Source organism: Gymnoscopelus braueri (assembly GCF_963280865.1).
Source record: "Gymnoscopelus braueri genome assembly, chromosome: 1".
Lineage (NCBI taxonomy): Eukaryota > Metazoa > Chordata > Actinopteri > Myctophiformes > Myctophidae > Gymnoscopelus > Gymnoscopelus braueri.
Genome location: NC_137603.1, coordinates 47,417,400 through 47,441,788, shown reverse-complemented (window position 1 = coordinate 47,441,788; position 24,389 = coordinate 47,417,400). Strand labels below are relative to the sequence as shown.

The 24,389-nt window shown below is 41.8% G+C and overlaps 2 protein-coding genes across 8 annotated transcripts in view; both read right to left on the bottom strand.

The window, feature by feature from the left end:
• The window catches only part of fhod1 (formin homology 2 domain containing 1), an 84,797-nt gene extending 73,306 nt beyond the window's left edge, over positions 1 to 11,491 (bottom strand). For all 7 annotated transcript variants that reach the window (XM_080435146.1, XM_080435147.1, XM_080435148.1 and 4 more), the window contains exons 1-2: positions 11,026 to 11,491; positions 2,592 to 2,698 (exon numbers count right to left, since the gene is read on the bottom strand). In XM_080435146.1, the coding sequence (XP_080291272.1) occupies positions 2,592 to 2,698; positions 11,026 to 11,193 (275 nt within the window). In that variant the 5' untranslated portion in view covers positions 11,194 to 11,491. The remainder of the gene's footprint in view (positions 1 to 2,591; positions 2,699 to 11,025) is intronic.
• Positions 11,492 to 17,404: 5,913 nt separating this feature from the next.
• On the bottom strand, positions 17,405 to 21,539 carry LOC308082492 (zinc finger MYM-type protein 1-like). Its single transcript, XM_080424254.1, has 2 exons — positions 19,542 to 21,539; positions 17,405 to 19,002 (listed from the first exon to the last, which is right to left on the bottom strand). Exons 1-2 carry the CDS (start codon positions 21,389 to 21,391, stop codon positions 18,552 to 18,554), a joined length of 2,301 nt encoding a protein of 766 aa, XP_080280380.1. The 5' UTR covers positions 21,392 to 21,539; the 3' UTR covers positions 17,405 to 18,551.
• Positions 21,540 to 24,389: the final 2,850 nt, after the last annotated feature.

Sequence of the window (24,389 nt, the reverse complement as noted above, 5' to 3'; positions counted from 1 at the left end):
AGAGAGAGAGAGAGAGAGAGAGAGAGAGAGAGAGAGAAAGGTGGAAGGGCGGACGAGGAGAAAAGATGGAGAGAATGGGGGGCAGGAAGAAAGAAAGAGAAAAAGAGAGATTGGGTCAGTGTGAGAGAAAGAGAGAGAAAGAAAGAGTCTGTGTGTCTAAAAAAGGAACATTTGAGTATAGGTTTTCACAGCGACCGCACAGTCATAATAATCTCTCTCTCACTCTCTCACACACACACACACTTTCCAGGTACCGTTTCAAATGACGTATAAGCACCACCATCCCCCCATTTCTACAGCCAAAGTTCCAGCTGGGACAGCAAATGCACATGCATGCACACAGACAGTGTGTGTGTGTGTGTGTGTGTGTGTGTGTGTGTGCGTGCGTGCGTGCGTGCGTGTGTGTGTGTGTAATAGACAGATTTGATCCAACACAAACAGCCTCCAGATCAGAGAACAGCTTGTTGCTCTTTCTCTAAAAATAAGTTTGTGACATCACAGACGAGGGCAGGATATGTGTTCTAGTGACTTAACAGCAGAGCCGGTAGCTTAGTTAGTGACATCATAGAAGGGGCAGGCTATAGGATCGACAGTGCGTCTAGTGACCTCATACTGTATAGGAGGTGTTGACAACATAAACAGAGACGGGGTAGGTTGTGGTGTAGTCTCACGTTGACAGACAATCAGAGATCTCTGTCTCCTGATACGTCTGGTGACATTTAACCACTTAAAGGAGGATTTCACCCAAAAAATGATTTATTTTCTATCAATTGCACACCCCATGAAGCCTTGAATACATGGATTTATTTTGGTTTTTGTCGCATTCCTAAGCCAATAATTTGATGCCTGGGTGTATTTCCGGTAGGAGACACAAATAATCTACTTTGTGTCTCCTACCGGATACATTAGCCGGTAGGAGACAGGAATCAAATTATTAGCTTAGGAATGTGACAAAAACACAAATAAATCCATGGATTCAAGGCTTCATGGGGTATGCAATTGATAGAAAATAAGTCATTTTTTGGGTGAACTACTCCTTTAAACCCCCATATGGTTGAGTGGGGTCCCTCAGGGATCTATACTAGTGTATTTTCGTTTAGAAAACGGTAAGGGATGGGGGGTCCGTGGCCTAATGCATTTCAAACTGAGGGTCCTTGAAAATCTAAAAGTTGGGAATCACTGATCTAACTTAAATGTAGTGACTAGAACAGGCCGCCAACAAGTGAGACTGTGTGAGACCTGTGTGACTTTGACACTTTAATATTCTATCAATTACTTTTTCAATTAATTGAATAAAGTTGTGTTTTGAAAAAAATAAGGTTTTTAATAAATGATCAATTTTACACCAAAAACAATTGTATTATCAATTAACCACTTAACCCCTATTTTATACTTTGTCGTACATCAGTGTTACACATACATAGGCAATGTACACAACGTGTTGCGATGTATGCGGTGTGAGCTTGTAGATCTGCTATTTTGAGGTGTTTTGCTACTGCATTAAAAAAATATTCTATTAAAATCGATTTTTATAATCAATTAAATCGATTAGTTTGATTAACTGTTGAACCCCTACTGTGTGCAGTAATGTCTCTGTCGGATAAACAGCAGCATGACTGCAGTTAATGCTGTTTTTAATTTGTTCACCATAACAGCTTCCTGTATCAGACAATGGATTCTGTTGTTTAAATGACGCGATTTTGTCACACTTCCTGTCCAGACAGGAAAATCATCCAGCCTGATTGTTAGAATGACTATTACACTATGGCACGAGCAGGTGTGTGTGTGTGTCTGTGCGTGTGCGCGTGTGTGTGTCTGTGCGTGCGTGCGTGTGTGAGTAATAATCAAAAGCATGACAGCACTTTCTGAGTACCAAACAGAAAAGGTACCTTAAAGTTAATCTCCTGTTCCAACATTATGTTGTTGCTTTTTAGGCAAGAATGGGGATAGAATATCATTAATAACATTTCTGGGTGCAATTTTTGTTGCTATAAGGTTTGCTTATGTCCCCATTCTATGGGGTGGCATTGTACAATCTCTACCTCGCAATGTTCGGCAGGGTGACTCGCTCACCTGAGCTCGCTCGGTGATGCCTTTCGTGGCTCAAGTGCACTTCAGACGGCGTGCCTCCGTCACAGACAATCAGAAGAAGGTATGGGCGGTCCTTGGCACAATGTGAGCGGAGATTGTACAACTCTACTCCATAGAATGGGGACATTTGGATTAATTCCATTAAATGGGGGTTTGGGAGTAATTTGTGTAACCCGGGTAAGCGGGGTTGAAGAGATTGTACAATTCCTTTCAATTGAATGGGGTGATTCATAGTACAGCCACAGACACCATGTCCCTCTCAGGTTTCCTTCCATCTCTCTCTCCTAAACTGACTGTCCCTCTTGTCATCTGTAGGATTATTATGAGGTCATGATGATGTCGTAGGTTTCAATCCCTGACTGCACATGCCTGATCAGGGTCCTGACTCAAAAGCAGGAGAGGACGTTTAAATGACTAGTTCACCCAGATAACAGCCATACATAGACAGACAGACAGACTGTGAGACAAACAGACAGACGGAGTCATAGACATGTCCTTACGCCACATCTTCATAGAAGTGTTCCAGCTCGTCCCTCTGCTCGTCCAGAGAACAGTCCAGGTCCAGATAACTGCCATTAAAACTCAACTGGAGAGTACAGTCCTCCAACTGGGAGACAGACACAGAAAAAAAGAAGAACATGAATTGCTTAAATAGCTGCCATTAATACTCCAATGGATAATGCAAGGGACAAGACAGATAACAATAGGGATGGATGGGCTTTTGATTCAGGGATCCAAATCTTTTCAAGAATTTTATTTCCAGTAAACATTTCCAGAAAATGTTATGTGACCCCCTGAGTTATTATTACAATGATGTTCATATTATTTTTAAGATAATGCCTAAAGACATAATTAATTATCTATGACCAGTCAAATGAAGGCCCTTTTAGCTGGTCCTGCTTTCACTCATGTGTATGTGTGGTGTATGTATGTGGACATGTGCAGGTATGTGTGTATAGTGTGTAGTAATGTATAAGTATGTATGTACGCCATGAGGCGTGCTTTTTTTCTTTTTTTTTAAGAAAGAAAAAGAGAGATGTAAGACTCCAGGGGTAGGGCCCGACAAGCCTAGTGCTTCTCCCTAGCCCTTTTTCAGACTCTTGGACATTGCTGCAGTAGCAGCAGGTAAAATATTGGCGATTTGTGTAAAGGCAACTCCGCACCAAACAGACTCGTCCAGACTATTGCAGACTACTCCAGACTGCAACAGACTGGTATTCGGTTGGCAAAAGTTGCCATTTAAGTCTGTCAGCCGACTGGCCATTCATGTGCTAATTAGACTTTTAGCGTGCCAGCGTTGCCAGGTCTGCTTATTATAAGCGACTTTGGGCTTGTTTCCCTGCAAAGCCACTTAGGGAAGCGTTTTTTCTTCACTGACGTGCAGTGGTGTAAAGTAACTAGTACATGTAAGTACTGTACTTAAGTACAATTTTGAGGTACTTTTACTTTACTGGAGTATTTCCAATTGTCTATACTTGTACTCCACAACAATTATTTGAAATGTTTAGTTACTAGTTACTTTGCAGATATAAATCATTATGAAACATACATTAACCACTTTAGCCCTATTTTATACTTTTAAGCTATTTGAAAATAGCAGATCTACAAGCTCACAACGTGTTGCGATGCACGCGTTCTGAGCTTGTAGATCTGCTATTTTCAAACATTTTTGTACTTTTACTTTTGGTACTTTAAGTACATTTTTATACCAATACTTTAGTACTTTTACTCAAGTAAATGTTGAATTCCAGACTTTTACTTGTAACAGACTCAGAGTACATCTATTGCATTCAAGCCTGGAATTTCGTCATTTTAGGGGCAAGGCCACTTGGCCTTTGGTGTTGTAATTTTTTGGAGGGCACAAAGGCCCTGCCCGGCCTTCCTGCCAGGGCAGGAAGGCCATCCAAAAAAATAATAAAGATTTTTAAGTCCAAAAATGATTTTTAAGTCCACGGAAATAATGCATTTAACTTGAAGGTTAAGGATGATTGTATTTTAATATATTATAAGAATAGTATAACTATCTGTGAAATATTACCCATTTATTTCACAAAATAATGTGTTGGCAAATGACCAATATTTAGTTATATAGGTCTCAATATGTCACATTCAGCCCTGGACTTCACTGACTGAAGTAGCGGTCACATTAATCACATTAGATTCACAGAATGTATTTTACCCACAAGTTATTTTCATTCAAATGAAATGTGAATGAACTTGCACTAATAATGACTTTAGTTGATTTTTCACTCTTTAAAATATAGTATTTCTTAATTATTAATAATTACAGCTTGTAGATTGGCTATTTTCACGATTTTAAATTGTTTTTAAATAATAATAAAAAAGGAACATACAAGATTTCCACCCGACAGCCATAATATATAGCCAATATATGGTTCTGTATCAGTATATGAGTCCGTTTTTGAAGATTTCATTCTAATTGGCTACTAGCCTGAATATGAATTTCATGAGCCTGGGTAGGTCACCCTGGCTTGGCGGAGATATGCCCTGTAGCACACTCCGCACAGCAGCAGCAGCAGCAGGTGAAAGCAATTCACTTAATTGCTCGTTCTCTCTCCCTCTTTCCGTCTCCTCAATCTCTCGCTCGCTCTTTCTCTCTCAATCTTTCACTCTCCCTTTTTTCTCTCCCTCTGTCTCTCCCTCTTTCTTTCTTTCCTTCTCTCTCTGCCGCTTTTTACCTCCCTCTTTCTCCCTCCCTCCGTTTCTCTCTCCGTCTCCCACTTTCTCTCTGTCTTCCTCCCCTCTCTCTTTCTCTTTCTCTCCCCTCCTCTCTCTCTTTCCCTCTCTCTCTCTCTTTCCCTCTCTCTCTCTCTCTCTTTCTCCCCCCTCTGTCTCTCCCCCTCTACCACTCTTCCTCTGTCACTATCTCCCTGCTTTACGAGCCTATTCATGCAATGCTTGAACTCCCACTCAGAAGGACATGTTTACATACTTGCGCATTACATATTTATACATAAACACGGATGCATGTGACTCCGTCACTGGACAAATTTACACACCTGCTCCCAATCACCACAGCGCAAAAGTAGGGCAAATCAATCAATCTCTCTCTCTCTGGGAGCAACAACAAGAAACAGTGAATGTAGGTTTTCATAGACATGGTCGCTTGTTTCTCTCACATAATCTGGCAACACCGACAGCCCTCTGTTGTCACTGCCACTGCGCTACCAGTCGGCTAAAAAGCTGAACATGTTCGGTCGGCTCTGGGTCGGCCGAAAAGGTCCCGACGGACCCCCCGACGGACCCCTAACCGACTGGCCGACGCTTCCCGAAGCCAATTCGGCCCAAAATCGGGCCGACTCAGATTGGTCTGGAGAGGGCTTAATGTACTTCACTACTTATGTCCAATATCCCAAATTAAAATAAAATTAACTGAACTGAACTTAGTTAATGATCAAAATACTAAACATTTCATGATTTTCTCCTTATCTAGACTAGAGTGACTAAGACTAAACACAGCTGGAAAATGTTGTTGCTCTATTCTACATTCTATTCCACACTCTATGATAATGATAACATCTAATTTAACGTACCATTTTTGAGGAGGGATCATTTAGATACTTTGACATTTGAAATATCTCTACTGCACATACATTCTTTTAACTAAATAAAATGTTCATGACTTTTCCATTACTAGAAAAGGTTTTTCAGGTCGCATTGGGAACCCTGATCAATAGAGGACAGGATCAAGGGTTCAAGGTTCAGCTTTATTGCCAACAATACCAATCACAGGGTAAAAAGCACATGAAATGAATTGTGCACTAACCTCACACAACAGCTCTAGTCTCAAATTACAACTTAGTATTAAAACATCAATGTGATCAGTGTTCAAAGCTAAACCACATAAATAAAATCAATTTAAAATCTAACTACATGAAGGTGGATAGTTTTCTCCTCCAATGCAGGTTTTCCCACTTACATACAGTAAATGTTGAACGATGTGCATAAGTATAGACCAAACAACAGAGAAAAAGAGACCAGGGGAAAGAGGTGGATAGTAGAGAGCGAGAATGAGAGGGGAAGAAAGCTTTAACCCATAAATTCTGGGAAAGGCTTCTGTGTCATTTTAGATTCGTCGAGTTACACGTACATGCACGCACGCGCAGCACATGCAGTACATGCACGCAAGGAATTCATGCTATGCTATGTTTGTGTGCAATTATATTCACAAAAACGTTTGAAGGTGACCTACAAATGACTGAGGTTTGATTAACTTCCATGGTCTTTAAACGTCTCCAGTGGCTGTGGGTGATTTCCTAACGTCTACCAACAACAGAGAGTACTTTCTCTAATTTGGGGTTGAGGTCAGAATACATGAACATGAACATGGACATCTATTTATAGTTTATCTGTCACTGGTCTGACTGCTTTTGGCTGACAGTCAATGTGTTAGTCTTGTTTGTAGAGTGAGTCATAGAGAGGTATGTCTCTGGTGTTTCATGGTCATGCCTCATGTTTCTATGATGTGTGGCATGTATTATGACCTTCTGATACCAGCCAACAACACATTCTCTGTCAAAGTACCAACTACACCAAGAATACCTAATAACTTGTTTAGCTGTGGAGCCCAGGGTTACATTCTTTGAAGCTCAATATGTAAGATAAACCTTTATTGAGCAAGGCACAACAGTGCTAGGGTTACAGGTTCTATCCCAGTGGGAACATAGTTTAACCACATCGAACCCTAGCATCCCTATTCTGGGCATGTTATAATAGGTAAACATTGGGTGGAAATAGCAGATCTACAAGCACACAACGTGTTGCAACGTGATGCATTGTTAGCTTGTAGATCAGCTATTTCCAGTGAAGGGATTTGGTATAGAGGTAAAAAGAAAAAAAAAAAAAAAAAAAAGGAAGGGACCCATAGACCCCTGAGGGACCCCGGCCAAAAAATGTTCAAAAGGTTAACGGGAAGAGTGAGGCACTTAAAGTACACTGCCGGGATTAGGGGTTCTATTTCCTGTGTAACTCGATGGCTACAGCAAGACGTTAACACCACCAGGGATAGTGGTTCCCAATCCCACTGGGAACGTCTATGCTGAAGTTGAATAACCTCATGACGCTGATGATGAGAAAACTGTGGAAATCCAACTCATCGTGTGGAAGGAAGGAAGAGCCCTTTTAGCCCTTATCACCGTCAGGGCAGCAAACATGGTCTTATTGCTACACCCTCCCACTGCATACTCCAGAAGCTCCAGTAGTCACTGCTGCTGGGCTGGCCTCCCAGCCCTCCACGGAGCAGGCCAGCCTGTTCCTCAGACCTTATCAGCTATTTACAGAACCCACCCTCTTCCTCTTAGAGGCAGCTCAGTTTAGACCAGAAAACACACAACACTTTCCTGTAAAAACAATGAAAACTATAGGAAAAGACCAGAGCAGAGCACTAAGAAAAACTGCATTTGGATTCCTGTTTAGGAGAATCAACAAGGCCATCCTCCATGGGTGGCAGCATGCATGGGCTAGTGGTCAGACTGATCTGTAAATAAATAATCACAGATTCGATCACTGCAACAGCAAATGTGTCCGTCTGCAGCCACACGTCTCATCAAACTGACTTAAATGTTGTTTTAATGTTGTATTGGAGAATCTAATCAACTTAAAACGAAAGGGTTCCACAGCAGCTGTCGTGATTAAGACCACCTCCTTATCAGGTCTAGGATCAAATCCCACTCTAGAGCCTGCTGTCTGGTGCACTGATTTGGTACACTTAGAACACACTTATTTCATTTCAATAAAAGCACAACCTTAATCATCAACCATTCAGAGCCTCCACTTGGTGTTCATTCAAATGGCTTATTTGCAACCGTGTGGCTATGGCACAAAAAAACCCTATGGTTGAACAGGGGTCTATACTTCTTGGTCCCCTCCTTTTTTCCCTCTACACCAAATCTCTTCGCCGAAAATAGACGATTTACAAGCTCACAACACGTTGCAGCGTGATGCATTGTGAGCTTGTAGATCTGCTACTTTCGCCGAATGTTTGAAGCTCTTCTTTCAAATCAGCAAATATGAAAAAACAGTGATACATTAAATGCTTTGTTTTCAAGGGCCATTCCCACAACAATTAAACGAAATACCACAACAATATTTTAAACCCCATATTGTCCTCCAGGGTCGGTCTGTGTTCATCATTGCAGGACATTATTCCTACAATGTGAATGTGAAAGTGCAGCATAAACATAAATAAATGAATACCATTTGTATTTTGGATTGAAGTATCATCTGTCCACAAAATGTGATCTCTGCATCTGTTACTGCGATCTAACTGTGCTCCGACTGCCTTGGAGTCGATCTGTTGCAGGGGTCTGATGGAGCCGATTATGGCTTGGGGACCGCAGGATGGAGGAGTTTGTTTCAGAGGGGTCCACCGCCTTTATCTGATCTGCAGTAAGAGGCCGACTGCTCTCATTATGATGGAATGTACCAGTCTCAACGACACAAAACTGGCATTTTCACTGGAACAAATAAAAAAAACAGGCATGTAATCCGCGATAAGCTGCAATCAGCTCTTGGTTTGCGCTTGAAAGTTTTGGGCAGACAAACAGACCTACTTTTTGTTGTAGACCTTTATTAATCCCGTGGGGGAAATTCAGTTTCAACTTCACCCAGCCGATGGCTTTGCTCAGATGGTCATGATGAGCGGGGAGGGGGAGGGGGGGGCAGTTAGGGGGTGAGTGTCTCGCTCAGGGACACTTTGACACGTAGACATGGGTGGGACGGGAGGCCAACCGTGACCTTCTGATTACCAGACAGCCTCTCTAAGGACGCCCCCAATTATATACACGCTGCAAGGTTGCAGTAATAATAAAAAAAAGGGTCAGGCTATTTTTTCACCATTTGCCGTTAGTGTAGAGATGGGGAAAGACCATAGTTATAATACTGTATATCTAGAGAGCGGACGGCCCCGCCCCCACCTATTCATTTCAATGAAAATTGCTCACCAGCGCATGAAGCACCCGGAAGATTGCTCTACTTCCGCATTTTTCTTGATTTGACCAAATGCGGACTTGAGCACAGAGCAGGCGCACTAGGGTTTCAAAACGGTAGGCGCACGCGCAGTAGCGTTTTAAATGCGGAAGTCCTGCAATCCCAGATTTGATCATCTTACGGGTAGCATGAATGCACACAACAAGTGTCATGCCAATCTACCCATTGGTTTTTGTTATATTGCGTGCAAATTGGAAATTCGGCACATCCTTAAAGCCCCATCGCCAGTGGGGCTCAAAATATGACATGAGGCTACTTGCTATAGAAAGCACCCATTTTTCATGTCAAAAAGTGGAACAGTATGATCCGATCTTTTCTGTATAGTACTAAAGGAGTATTGTGCTATAAGATGATGTGGCATCATTAGAAAAGAAAAATGACACACCGTGCTTTGAGATCAAATGACCCTCCCACTTTTACCTCTACCTCAAAGCGCTGACACAGTTCCAAGCCACTCTGAAACCGATCAGGTTACAACAGGCTGGCTCAGTGAAGGAAGAGAATCCATTGTTAAACAATGCCCTGTTGCTGTTGTTTTGTAGTTTTTTTTTGCCATATGTCTCTGTGGGACAAACAGCTACTCCTATGTGTAGGAGAGACGGCGTGTAGGATACAGTGCTGTAGCTTCACAGACTTCTAACAGGGATCTTTAACAGAAGGTTGTGAGGAGGAGGCAGAGGCTTCAACATGTACACGCTTCATAAACAGAACAAAGAAAAGACAGTCAACTAAAAAGAAATATGTCCCACGTTGGCACGTTCAACCTCAGATAACCAGGAATAATTCACACGTAAAATGTTCCCATTATGACTCCATGAAGCCAGGAATAAATGATGATAAACTCACTCTTTCCTGATGTGTCAGAACAAGCATTTCGTTGCTGTCGGGCAGAAACCTCTTAACTCCATGTTATAACTTTTTTCGTTTTTTCGTAAATGAATGCCCTGCTTGATCATACAGCGTCACACAAAAGTATCAAAAGTAGCAGATCTACGAGCTCGAAACGTGGCGTGAAGCAACGTGCTTTGAGCTTGAAGAATACTGAAAAGTAACAGTTTTGGACATATGAGGTTTCCACCCGACAGAGACGATTTGTTAGCTCAACATGTTTGAGCTACATCATGGCTCAGGGAGCCTGCAGCCACACACAATTGCCTGGAATAAAGCGGTGTCATCATTACTGAACATTAGCAGGACAAATTACAGGTTTCAGTGGGCTACCAACCTGCTGCCAACATCAGAGTATCAGTTCCAAGTATTCTGGACATTCACCCACAGTACAAGGACATTGCAGGATATTCATAATGAAGACTAAACTTCATTAGAAGTTAATAGGGTTGAAGGTATTCAGAGTGTATGGTTGTATGGGGTCCATTTATTAATTATTTAGGAAGCACTGATTTGGAAAGGACACTAAACTTCATTAGAAGTTAATAGGGTTGAAGGTATTCAGAGTGTATGGTTGTATGGGGTCCATTTATTCATTATTTAGAAAGCACTGATTTGGAAAGGACACTAAACTTCATTAGAAGTTACAGTAATATGGTTGAAGGTATTCAGAGTGTATGGTTGTATGTGGTCCATTTATTCATTATTTAGAAAGCACTGATTTGAAAAGGACACTAGGTCACAGTGAAGAGAATCTAGAGATGATTGACAAGCCTGTGTACTAGAAACAGGATCCTCTAACATTAAGGACTGCATGGTGGGATGAAAATGGACACTGGGAAAAACTGTGTTTTAATGTACTTTATGAAGTGCATTTTGTATGTTAATTTACAGTATTGTGTCTTTATTGACATTGACATACTTAAGTTACTTTACACCACTGCACGCACGCACACACACACACACACACACACACAGATGAAAGAGCGGCACTACAGTGCCGACAGAGCATACAATGTAACGCTGTCCCCATCTCACCTTGAGTGGAGCCTGCAGGACGCTGTGTATGGCTGCTATCTGCTCCGCCAGGGCCAGGTTCTGGTCCAGCTCCACATGAGGAGGACGCCTGGGTTCAGGGAAGCTGGTGCAGAGGAACGGGTCCTGGTCCTCCAGGTACTGGACCCGGCAGGTCACGGCGGCGGCCATGGGTGGGCCGCGGCTATGGCTCCCTTCTGACTAGATGTTACACACTATCAGCAGATTTCGATACAGACCAAAGAGTTTTACAGTCTATCAGTATGAAATGTCAAAATAATAATGAACGAGTAGGTCTCACACGATGTCTCTCCGCCAGCAACAGCTACGGATATAATATAAAAAAACAACTTCCAACAACTAGATAGAGTATATTTCTGTGTATATACAAATACATTTACGCCTCTCCGTCCTCCGTTTTAATTAATTGGGGTAATTCATTAGGAAGTGTCCTGTCGGCGTGCAAACTACAAGTGGAAAGTCCTCCAGAGTCACACCAAGCGCTCCTGTCTGCCGGGGACTGCCCAGGGGTGACGTCACGAAGAGAGAGAGAGAGAGAGAGAGAGAGAGAGAGAGAGAGAGAGAGAGAGAGAGAGAGAGAGAGAGAGAGAGAGAGAGAGAGAGAGAGAGAGAGAGTTTTGAGAGCGTTCACAACAAACAAACAAATAAATACATAAATAAAATAAACATCCTGTTGATTGGGGAAATTATTTAAGCCAGGTTTATGTGAACCTCCACTGCATGTCACTCCTGTCTTTGCAAATACTCAATGTCCTGAAAATAATCTAGAATGTGACAAATATATAATAATAATAATAATTATTATTATTGTTGTACTAATAATAATAATACTAATAATCATTATTATTATTATAATAATATGAATAATAATAACATCTTTTCTTTTCAAAATAAAATTACAAAGTGCTTTTGAAATAGACAGTCACAGGGAAAAAGTGGAACACAATTATAAAAACAAAAACCGACAGCCAATATAATAAATGCTGTACAGAGAGACTGTCACTGTACAAAGAGGACATCAGTTAGTCTAGTAGTAGCCTGCTGCAACCCTCCTGATTTCGTGTATAAAGGGGCGGGTGTAAAGAGCCGGCGAGAAACTGCGGCTGATCCCATTGGTTCACCGATCTGTCCGTCAACCCCCGCCCCGTTAACACAACATTACGAGCGACGCCCACTGCACTCTGGTTGGTTGGGAAGTGAAACACTTCCTCATACCCAGTACGGGCTATCGTTGGGCCAGGCTTTTATTTTTTAGCAAAACTAAGCAATAAAAGCCTGGAGATCGAGGCTAGTCTAGTAGGAGCATGTTATCCACATGTCCCATCAGAGCAGTGCCCTCTAGTGGCTGATGTACAGCATTGCAATCAATTACTTTCAGGTCGTAGCTGGACGATCTGAATCAAAATGAAAGAATTATCTCCCATTAAACAATAGACTCAGCTGACTCACTCAAACTATAAGCCTTGTTCCATTCTCTTATGTGTCTTGAAAGATACATTTGAAGCCCCACCGTCAGAATGGTCAAAGGGTATGACCCCGTCCCAAGGCCTAGGCATGCTGAGAGGAATGAAGCTGTCCCTTATGGGCTCAATATATGATGATGATGATTGAGACATTTATATAATTCACATTCAAAGTGATAGGCCTAATTAACTAAGCTATTTCTCCATTAGTCTGTAGGAAAGTACAGCTCTGTAGTACAATTCTGTTTGTCTATCTAGTATTGCTTTTTGTCTTTGCAGGATATCAAGTTAGTGTCATTTATCTCTGTAGGACAGTCAATCAATGAACCAATCAATCAATCAATCAATCAATCAATCAATCAATCAATCAATCAATCAATCAATCAATCAATCAATCAATCAATCAATCAATCAATCAATCAACCAATCATCCATCTCAAAGACCATGAAGCAAATCTGTATTGCCGAATACAGTCCGCCTCCTTTAATTTCTGTTTTGGGAATCAGTGTCTTTGAGGCTCTTTGGAGTTGGCGTAGCCATTTTCATGAATGTACCATCTCAACCTGGTCTGAGAAAAGGGGGGTGGAGGGCACCCAAGCACCTGGAATTGTAGTTAGTGACATACCCAGAAGTATGGGGCATAATAAACCCCAGGGTTATGTCAGGGTCTGAGCAGTCAACCTCAGCCCCTTAGAGAAAAGAAGGAAAAAATAGAAAGGAAACTGAGAAAAGAAGAAGACCATGTTGTTATTGTACTGTTTTGTGCATTGATGTTGTGTCTGATTTTTGGTTAAAGTTTGGGACAAGATTATTGTGCTTGCCTGCTTTGACAGCTGAGTGTTGACAATCTGTTTCTGCTTAAGTGAAGAGTGTATGATGTAAGGTTGTTGATCTGTATTCTACCTCAATTGACCTACCTCTGATTTGTATTTTATAACTTTAGTTTAGTTAGTTTTTTTTTTGACATACACTGACACCTGTTGGTGCTGATCTGTAATCATAGAGGGTGATGCAAGGCATCTCATTCATGTAACAGACCGGCAGTGAATAAACAAACCCACGTTGCATCCAGAACGACGCTCACCGTCTTTATTGTTGTATTAAGTAAATGTTGGAAATACAAATCTACTTAAGAAGACACAACACATAGAGCGACACGACAGCAAATGTCAGTTGTTGTGCTTTTGTGAGCCAAAAGATCGGCAAGTACTATATATGGGTATTATAAATGTCATAGAAACCAGTGAACGGTACAATATGGTTCTCATATTCTCACAAATCCAAACATTTACCTTATTGGTTTTAACACTTCCAAGATAATCCAACATAATCTATACTTCTGTCAAAGATTTTGAACCTGATTTGGCTGCAATTACTAATGGGCGGCTACTATGGGGAACTTTCAGTTCTGCCTAGGGCTGTAGTAGTAGTAGTAGTAGTAGTAGTAGTAGTAGTAGTAGTAGTAGTAGTAGTAGTAGTAGTAGTAGTAGTAGTAGTTCTAGGTGTTCTGAGAAGCTCCAGGCCGAGGTGGTTGAGAATGGAGAGAACTTCTCTGTGGGAGAGAGACAGCTGCTGTGTATGGCCAGAGCTCTGCTCAGAAAATCCAAGATACCTCCCTGTCCTCCCTGTCAGTCTGTCCTTCCTTCTTCTGACTGTCTAGCCTGCAGTCCGTTTGGATTATATTTGTGACATTATGTCTGGTCCTCCTCATGCTAGTGAAGCCAAAGGGCAGGCACATCTCGATATTGTTCATAATGTATATGAACAACAACAAATCTTCTTGCCCATTCTTCTTTTCTGTCCTCCTCTTCCGTTCACTTCTCATACCCCTCCTCTCACCACCTCACTTGCCTCTACTTCTGTTTCCGATTTCTCTTCATCCATTCTCCTCTCCATCATCCCGCATCTCTCTGCTCTCCTCTTCTTTCCTCTCAGATCATCCTCAGATGAGGCGACAGCGTCCATCGATTCAGAGACAGATGTTCTGATCCAGAAAATCATCAGAGATGTTTTCTACAGCTGTACAGTCCTCACCGTCGTACAACGCATTGGCACTGTCCTGGAGACGGACAGAATTCTGGTCATTGACAAGGGAAATGTACATACAGTACATACACACACACACACACACACACACACGCGCGCGTGGACACACACACACGGACACGACACGGACACACACGGACACACGGACACGGACACCAAGAAAACATCATCTCCATCCCCAATATCTGTATTGATAATTATACATTGGGCTATAATGTTTTAAATATAACCCCCAAGAATGAAACCAAGCCAGAAAATAATAGATGCCGAAAATACCTTCCAGTGACCAGGTACAGTAGGAGCTGCAATCACTTTCTGGCAGGAGGAAAACTGCTTTTTATGGCATATATGGCCTTTAACAGGTATAAGCCTTGCCGAGCCATGAGGCCCATAGGGCAGGAGCCTATCTCTGGTTTCTGTAGCGTGAGGCGGCTTGATGTACAAGTACAACCCCTGGACAAGTCACAGGGACTTACCCCCAATCCAACCCTTGATGCTGAGTGCCAAGTAGGGAGGCATTGGGCATTTACAGGTATAACCACTGGTATGTCGGTCAGATTGAGCTATAATGTTTGAAAAATAAACCCCAAGAATGTAACCACGCCATTCTGATGCAGAAAATACCTTCCAGTGACCACGTAGGAGCTGCAATCACTTTCTGTCAGGAGGAAAACTCCCTCTGGGAATCTTCAACCCAACGGTCATTACAATAATGTCCTCATTCCTTCACGTCAGGAATCAGGTTCGACTGGATTTTATTTGGTCTGTGGACCGCAGGTGCTGATGTACAATGCCCACAGGCTGTGGCATGTGCCTCACATTTGTTTAGAACAATAATTTATATAACCTACGTTTCTTGTGAAAGTGAAAGAGTGAAAGACTTTACTGGAGATGTACTTTGCCATAGTGACTCAGAATAACCTATATACGGTAGTCAAATTAACCACTTTCAACCTGGCATCCCTATTTTGGGCATGATTTACGTGACGATGATTTTCAAAAATGTCTTTTCATTGTCTCTGCTTTGACTCAAGGTAAAACTCTCTCTAATGTGTGGCCATTGGGTACGGCCCTGTAACCCAAAGTTCAAAATAGAGCTGCAATTATTTAAGTAATCGATACATTTAATGAATATATTATAATATTACACTTATATAAGATTTTAGGATACATACACTGTATACTGTGCATATACAGTATACAGTATATATTAATTTAATATATACTGTATATACACAAACACACACACAAAGATATCTTTTACATTTTTACCGCAAAACTTCTACTAGTATACAATCTTGAAAGACACACCATTTTTCCATTATTATTACTTTTTTCTTTAGGCCCTGTTATCGTTTGAGGATGCAGTCATGTCAGACTAACCTCTCCCAGCAGCGAATAACCAGTAATAGCTATACCCATCACCCTACAGTACACTACCTGCTGTATCACTATAAAGATTATTCAGTAAGGGTCAACTAGCCGTGACTACAATACTGTTAGGTACCGAATGGCTACTCTTGGTGAAGTTTCTCAACCTGAACAGTTCTGGATATGTACTGGAGTCAGTTATATTGTCTCTAGGAAATGGAATAACAGGAATAACCGTGCACCCTCTACCCTCACCAATTTGCCTACTGGCAAAACAGATCCACAGACACTCCACACTGCCCTCACCCACCTGTAGAAAAGGAACTCCTAGAATGCTGTTCATGGGGTACAGCTCAGTATTCAACACCATAGTCCCTCCAGACTCAACACCAAGCTCAGGGACCTATAGGACTCAACTCCAACCTGTGCAGGCAGATCCTGGACTTTCTGTTGAGTCAATACCAGGTAGTGAAGATGGGGTCTACTAATACCTCAGCCACACTGATTCTTTTCTGAGCCTCCTCTTCAACTCCCTGTAACACCACCCATGATTGTGTGACCATGCATAGCTCTAACTTGGTGATTAAGTTAGAAAGTTAGCAATGCAACTTGACACGTCTCTCAACTTCGACAAGACCATGGAGCTGATCATGGAACACAGGAAGGGAACCTGTATACTGGAGACTCCGTGATGTTGCCAGTATGAACTGGAGACTTTTATGTTGTCAGTGTTAACTGACAACACACAATGTTCTTTCTTTCACATGCAGAGGTTGTGGAGTTTGATCATCCAGAGGTGTTGAGGCAAAGAACAGAATCTGTCTTCACTTCACTGCTGAATGCTGCCAACACTTTGAGCAGTTAGTTCAGTCAGACAACTCACATGATTAAGGAAACATGTTATTCATAATAAATGAGATGCATTTAATTCTATGAGACATTCTGTGTGTGGTCTGATGTCATTCTGAAATGAAATTGGTCTGTGGAGATTTACTTTTAAATCTAATCTAAGCTTTGAGAAATTATATCTCATCTATGATAATTCAGAAGTCTTTATTTTATTTTGAGATATTTCAAGGCAGTGTGCTATCATTTCTAATAGTGGAATTATTGACTGTAAAATATAGTTTTTCTTTTAATAAATGTCTCAGCAGAACAGCTTGTTTCAGTGTATAATTCATTTTAAAGCTGGATTTTATCTGAAATTCCACAGTAGTACCTTTCCTATGTTAGTGAAATTACTTATACTGTATGTATGATAGTGAAATTACTTATACATACTACTGAAATTACTTGTATGAATACATGTGAATCTAAACTTTTTTTAAACTTTTTTGTACACACACACACACACACACACACACACACACACACACACACACACACACACACACACACACACACACACACACACACACACACACACACACACACACACGTATGTATGTGTGTCTCATGTATATTTGTGTTTCAGATGTTGAAACACACATTTTATTCAGCATTTTGTTGCAGCAACATCACCAACCAACTGTAGGCTACGCAATCTGTGGTTCAAAAATAAAATAAAAATGTCAACTGTTACTCTTCAGGATTCAAATAAAATAAAAAATATCTACAAGCTCAAGCTAATTTACGTAAAAACGTAAAAAGTAATAAGAGTATTCTGACACAGCAACGACATATAAAGGTATATAGATATATATTACACACACACACACACACCCACACGGGAGGCATAAAAGGACAGGAAATATGGGAATATAGAAGGCCATAACTTCACCAGTCTTCAACCCATTCACAGGCAATTAATCCTGGGATGTGTTAATGACCCACTTTAGCGGGTAGTTGGAGAGGATAATAATTACCTATGGACACATACACATTTTTGATGACTCATTTTGTTCTCATCACAATAGGGAGGGAAGCTGTTACTGTGTGCACTTCAAATGTAGTTAGTAGAGTACTAAAGAAATATACAGTATCACACCGATATTTATTTTTCCTCCAAAGACGTATTTAGAACTCAGAAATTGTGCAAATCCTGAGTATTATGTATTCTTGACACAGCATCTTGTTTTCTAGGAACCATTAGGGAGGGCAAAATGTATCTGTTGTAAATGTACTGTAAATGTTGTACCTTGAATGCCAACAATGCACCTCGTTGATCATGAGCCAGTGAGAGAGAGAGTGGAGGAGATAGGCTATAGCAGTGGTTCTCTATCTTTTCTGGCCCACTTGAAAGTTAGGAAAGCGTTCGCGGCCCACCAATCTGTACCACTTAACCCATTCAATCCGGGAACGCATCTCTGTCATTTTAGATTTCTTAGGCTATTCAAAAATAGCAGATATACAAGCTCATTGCGCAGCACCGAGTGCCACGCTATGAGTTTGTACATCTGCTATTTTTGAAAAATCGTGAAATATTTTGCTAATCTTTGAATATATATTTTATAAAGCGAACATTTGTAAAATATTTTGTTTCAGGGACCTCCTGAAGCAAAGGTCTGAGTTACAAATGTTCGCTTTAAAAAATACATATTCAAAGATTTGCAAAAATGTTCAAGATTTTTCAAAAATAGCAGATCTACAAGGTTATAGCTTGTAGATTTACAGTTACGGTTATTCCCCTATTGCCCAAAGTACTGGATTCGCCTGTCATTCCCAAAACAAAAGCTTTTCAAAACCTCGTTCATGTCCAACTCATCGGTCAACTTTTTGTGGATGTGCATGAAAAGTATGTGGTTGAGGCGTTTTTCGGTCATCATTGGAGAACAGTTTTGCAGCTGACGGAGGCTTGAGGAACTCCGTTCAGCAGTAGCATTCGTCATCGGCACCATTAGGTAGAGCCGCAGTAGCTTGTCGACCTCACTAAAACGTTCTGCTGCATCTCCCGCTGCTGCCAGCACATCGACCAGTGATGCTATCTTGGTTACGCTTGTGAAGTGCTCACTTGTCTTGTTGTGGTCTGTCAAAAGGCTTGGGAGCATTGTCAGCTGTGTGCAGAGCTTTGCCATGTCCACGTCTCCAATACAATGAACGACAACATCGTAGGGGATTTCAACTGGCCCTTCATCTGACCTGTTAGAACAATAATAGGCATAATTATAGGATGATAATAGCAACATATAAGAGAGGTAGTGCATAGTATACTGATACTCATCCACTTCAATGTCCATAGTAATAATAATTGTTCATAACAATGTTGGTAATTATAAGCCTAAAAGGTCCGTACACATGACGAATGTTATGAACAAGGTGAATATTTCACATCAAACAATTAATTTGGTGATGCCTCATTCATATAGGTTGATGCTTTTATTATCCGTGAAAAATCCACCTTTCAAAAATGAATTACATCACTTTAATAAGCATAATATTCGTGCTCTGTGTGGGTATACTAATGACACAAACAGCAGTTAAAATGTAGGTGAATTAATAGCAAAACAATTAACTAGCAGTGTGTAGGGACCTTAAGGCCTAAACCTTTTTGACAAAAATAATAATCTAAAAAGATTTCAAATTTCTTATCGGTTCTTAAAATAAACCAAGTGCTTACTACATACAGTAGACTAGACATACAGTACAAAGCCATGAACAACAGAAAATAATACTCTCACCTGTTGACAGCAGCGAGCAGGAGATTTTCGATGTGAGACAGGAGATGCAGGGTGGGCTGGTCAAATCTACTGGCCAGTTCAGAAGTCAACTGGTCGAGCACCTCAAAGAACCGGCTCCTGTATAGCTCTTCTGGGTTTAGCAATGCATATGGCGCGACAAAGTCTTCATAGCGGCAAGACGGTCGTTGTATTGGAGGCAGGGTGGGAGCTTGGGTCAGTGCCGTTTTTGCGCTTTCATATATTTCATGAAAGAATGCTTCTGACCTCATTCCCCGATAGTGCGCACTGAGCATGTTCACATTGGACTGCACAGTTTCTGTGCTTATTATGTCCTTAGTCTGAAAGGCACGTGCCACCTTCTCAGCAGAGGAGAACAGGTGGAGGAAAACCTTCAAGCCCAGGTGGACTTCAAACTGGGTCATCAGTGCCTTCACCCCAGGGGCCTTTTTGACGGCCTCTGACATAACCCCTGCATTTATCATCTCATCCAGTGTATAATACACACCCTCATAGTTATCCAGTAGGGATTTCACAGCTGATATTCTGCAGGTCCAACGAGCAGGGCACATGGGTTTCAGACTGCCTACATCGACCGGCTTTATGGAGGAGAGAGAGACACGCATTTTCGCAAAGATATCCAGCCTTTTCGGTGAGGAGGCAATCATCTTGTGAATGTCGTGAATGAGCGATAGGGCCCCCCTAACCATTGGACACTTGGATGCAACCTCTTGGAGAATCAAGTTGAGGCTGTGACTCATGCTGTGGATGGAAAGGGCTTTTGGATTTTTTTCCTTTACTTGGTTGGCCACCGCTGACATTTGCCCGCGCAGCACAGATGCACCGTCATAGGTCTGGCCCCGCATATCCATAATATCGAGACCACACCGGCACAGAACGTCCTCGATTGTGTGCATTATGGACTGAGCATCAGCGTCTGGACATTCATGCATCCCGATGAAGTCTTCATGCACAGTGTAGTCCCCTGAGACCCATCGAAGAGAAAAGGACAGCTGCTCTTTGCCACTTACGTCCCTGGTCTCATCCACAACTATGGCATAATGTCTTGCACCTCTGATAGTGGTCAGCAGCGCATTGAACGAGACCCGATACATGTGTTGTAGCAGTTCGTTCAGGATATCATGGGAGAAGTATTTACCTGTGGCCATGAAACTTTCCAGCACTTTGTTTTTTCTTGTCACTAAGCTAGTCAGCTGACGGAAGTTTGACTCCTTATCGTCATGCCCCCTGATAGTGAGGCCTTGCCTCACAAGAAAACGCAAACAGTGGAGTTGCTGCAGGATGCCCTCTCGCCTATGGCTCTGTTCAGCAGACAGATCTACCGGCTTAATGGATGTCTGCAGTTTGTAGGAAAGCCTCTTCTGCACAGCCTCCTGGTGTTTCAAACTTTTCTCGTGCTTGTCCAGGATCTGGGGGCATTTTTTCCAATTGTTTACACCTGCAGTCAAGAAGTTTTCCTCACCGCATTTTGAGAGCTTTATTAAGTTGCGAGATGCGGCAAAACGGCAAACGTGACATATCAGCCGCTTTCGAGTACTGCACAACACAAGCCAGTCTCGACTTGTGTACCATTCTGGGTTACAATAGCGTTCCACTTTAGTTCCATAAGCCCTGGCAGTTTCCTTCTTAGTAATAAATGGCTGAGCTGGGGAGAGGAATTCAGTTTCCTGGCAGCAGGTATCCATACACACCGTAGAACCACATGTAGCGTAAACAGGTGACTCCTCTTCGCTCTCCTCCAGTGGTGGTGATGGTGCCTCTTCCTCCTCGTCTGACAGCGGAGCTTGCTCTGTTAATGGTCGTGTGTAGGAACGCCTCTTCTTAACAGCCATCTTGTGTTTCAAACTTTTCGCATGCCTGTCCAGGATCTGGGGGCATTTCTTCCAATTGCCTACACCCGTAGTGGAGAAGCTATCCTCGCCGCTATTGGAGAACGTGATTAGGTTGCGAGACGCGGCAAAGCGGCAAACGTGACATATCAGCCGCTTTCGAGTGCTGCACAACACAAGCCAGTCTCGACTTGCGTACCAGTCTGGGTTACAATAGCGCTCCACATTATTTCCATAAGACCTGCCAGTTTCCTTCTTGGCAATAACTGGCTGAACTGGGGTGAGGGATTCCGTTTCCTGGCAGCAGGTATCCATACACTCCGTAGGAGCAGACGCAGCGGAAACAGGGGCCTGTTGGGACTCCTGTTCTCTCTCCTCCAGTGGTGGTGGTGGTGGTGGTGGTGGTGGTGGTGCTTCTTTTTCCACATCTGACAGCAGACCTTCTTCTGGTAGGGATGCTGGTGTGGGTCGAGGCCTCTCTATGAAACTCTTACATTTTCTTTGAACACGCCTCTTTTTATTCGGTGGCTCACTCATTTTCATTAACTATAGCGGTCTACTCTGTGTTTATACTGTGTCTGTGAAGATACATTCCGAGAGAGTTCTCTTTGATACGGTACGTTGATATGTGTAATGGACAGTCTTTTATCTGGCTGGCTGAACACCCTTTAACCTCTGTGAGATCTGGGTTGTGAAATGACCCGGAAGACAAACGGCTGCTGGTCGCTTCCCCCTTTTACTGGCAGCAGAATGGTGATTGTCTGTAGAAAAAAAAGAACAGAAATCTCAGATATGCAGTCTCAGTGAAATGCAGTCTACATGCTGGCTCCCTCAGATAACACAACAAAACCCTCCTCCTCCAGCACAAACTCACATGATGATCTATAGCAGTGGTTCTCAATCTTTTCAGGACGCGACCCCCCAAAATAATCATATTCTAACTGGGGGCCCCCCACCCTGACAAGCACTTGCACAATTGTGGGAGTTGATTTAGTTTGACTCGGTTCCACAGACTGTAGGAGTTGATTTAGTTTGACTCAGTTCAACGCCTCGCACTGCGAGGCGTTGTGTGCTTGTAAATCGGCTATTTTCAAAATGTTTGCCTCTTTCTTAGGTAATATTTGAGAATTTGGCCAATGTTTGGCCATTTGTTATAGTATAGTTTGCTGATTACATTTGACGCATTAATGGTCTTATTATTTTATTCTAGAGGTATCAAAAAGGTCCCGTTTTATAGTCACATTTAGATGGTTTGTTTACTGTTTTAAAACAATGTTTCACATTAAGCAAAAATCATCTGGGGACACCCCCAAAATCATTTGGGGACCCCCCCTGAAGATGTTCTCACATGTTGAGAACCACTGATTTATAGTACACTTTGCATGACTAATATAGTAGTGCACCCACTGTCCAATTTAGTTACCAGCACTTTTCACAAAGAGCAGGTCTAGACTGTACTCTTTAATTAAATAAACAAAATATGTTTTTTAATGTTAGTTATCTAATGTATGTGCTTTCGGACCACCGAATTATCAGCCAGTATTAGATTCAATTTAATTTGGGAATCAATTTGAATCTTCCCAAGATTGCAAAAACAAAGATGTGCATTCTGTAAATATTCCTTAAATAATGACAGTATGTAGGCCTACAGCACAATTTATTTGTTTGTAATGTTATGGAAAAGTAAAATGTGTGATGTACAGTATAGGCACAGATGAGTTAAAGAGATAATTGTGAAAAGGCTGATGTACCCTGGCGATACTGACATCAATCTGTACAACAAATCTTGAATAGGTTTGCAAATACAATTTAGTTATGTATGTTGATGATGATTGATAATAATATTTCAGAACGCTTTTTAACCCGGACACGTAATATAATTCATATTTGTGCAACATAAGCTGCTAAATATTACAGCAATAAACAACAATTAAGTATTAAGTGCCATTGATTTGAGGATTCTCTGCAAGTAATTGTCCATAGAAAAATAAAAACTGAACATGTAAATTAGATCAATGTAATGTTTGCAGAGTGCAGCAGATGTATAATGTTGACCTTTTAAAATCAGGTAATGTTGTGCCCCATGATGCAACCAATGTCCTTCCCCCCGGCCCAGCACCAAATACTTGAGCTCAGCCCCCTGTATTTCAAACAAACCCCACAACTCCCATCCCCAAGCAGTAATCCAAGGGGAACACTAACAGCAAAAAGCTTCTTCTGACTAACTAACAACATGAAAATAGCACATACAGATGCTCAATGCATCAATCTGCCAAACACAACCAACAATCTAAATGAACAAACAATCCACATACCTGTAGACCAAAAGAGATCAAAATAAAGAACTGAAATCTCTGATACGCAGTCTGTGAAAACCTCTCTCTCTCTCTCTCTCTCTCTCTCTCTCTCTCTCTCTCTGATAACGCAACCCTGTAGGCTAATAGGAAACACACGTCTACTATGAAACTTGAAAAAGTGCATTTAAAGTTGATATTTAAATATGTGTCTGCATATTCACACGCTCAAAGACTATAATTGCAGATCAGTGCGTTAGTTGTGTAGAAAACATGACAGGACAAATGAACATATTATTATACCTTCTTCCTTCCGTCAACCAGCAGCGCAGACTAACTGAGGCGGCGCAGCGCTGACGTCACCGGCGCCGGAGCAGAGGGGCGGGCATCCGTTTTGTCCCCCGTTGTGTGCCGACATTAACCGATCACAAGCTTTCGGAAGTAAGAAATAATTCAGAAATACACTATTGACTGAGTTTCTACACTCTTTTTATTTGTTGTGATATACATGAATTGTTTTTCACTTTTCACACAGATAATAAACCATACACACATTCCCACTCAGTTCTCTGCAGAATGGTAATGCGTCCAGTGTACAGCAGATGGCACCATTGCATAAGGTATTCTCAAGTCCTTTTCATGTATTCATTTACTGTGTATAGCCTACTGCATGGATGCTGGATGTGTAGGCTAATGTAGGCCTACGT

Excerpts from the sequence above, each read along its gene's own strand:
- LOC308082492 (XM_080424254.1), bottom strand. The coding sequence starts at position 21,391 with ATGGCTGTTAAGAAGAGGCGTTCCTACACACGACCATTAACAGAGCAA. Across the intron at positions 19,003-19,541 it reads CTGCTCGCTGCTGTCAACAG|GTCAGATGAAGGGCCAGTTG; the intron begins GTGAGAGTATTA and ends TTGTTCTAACAG.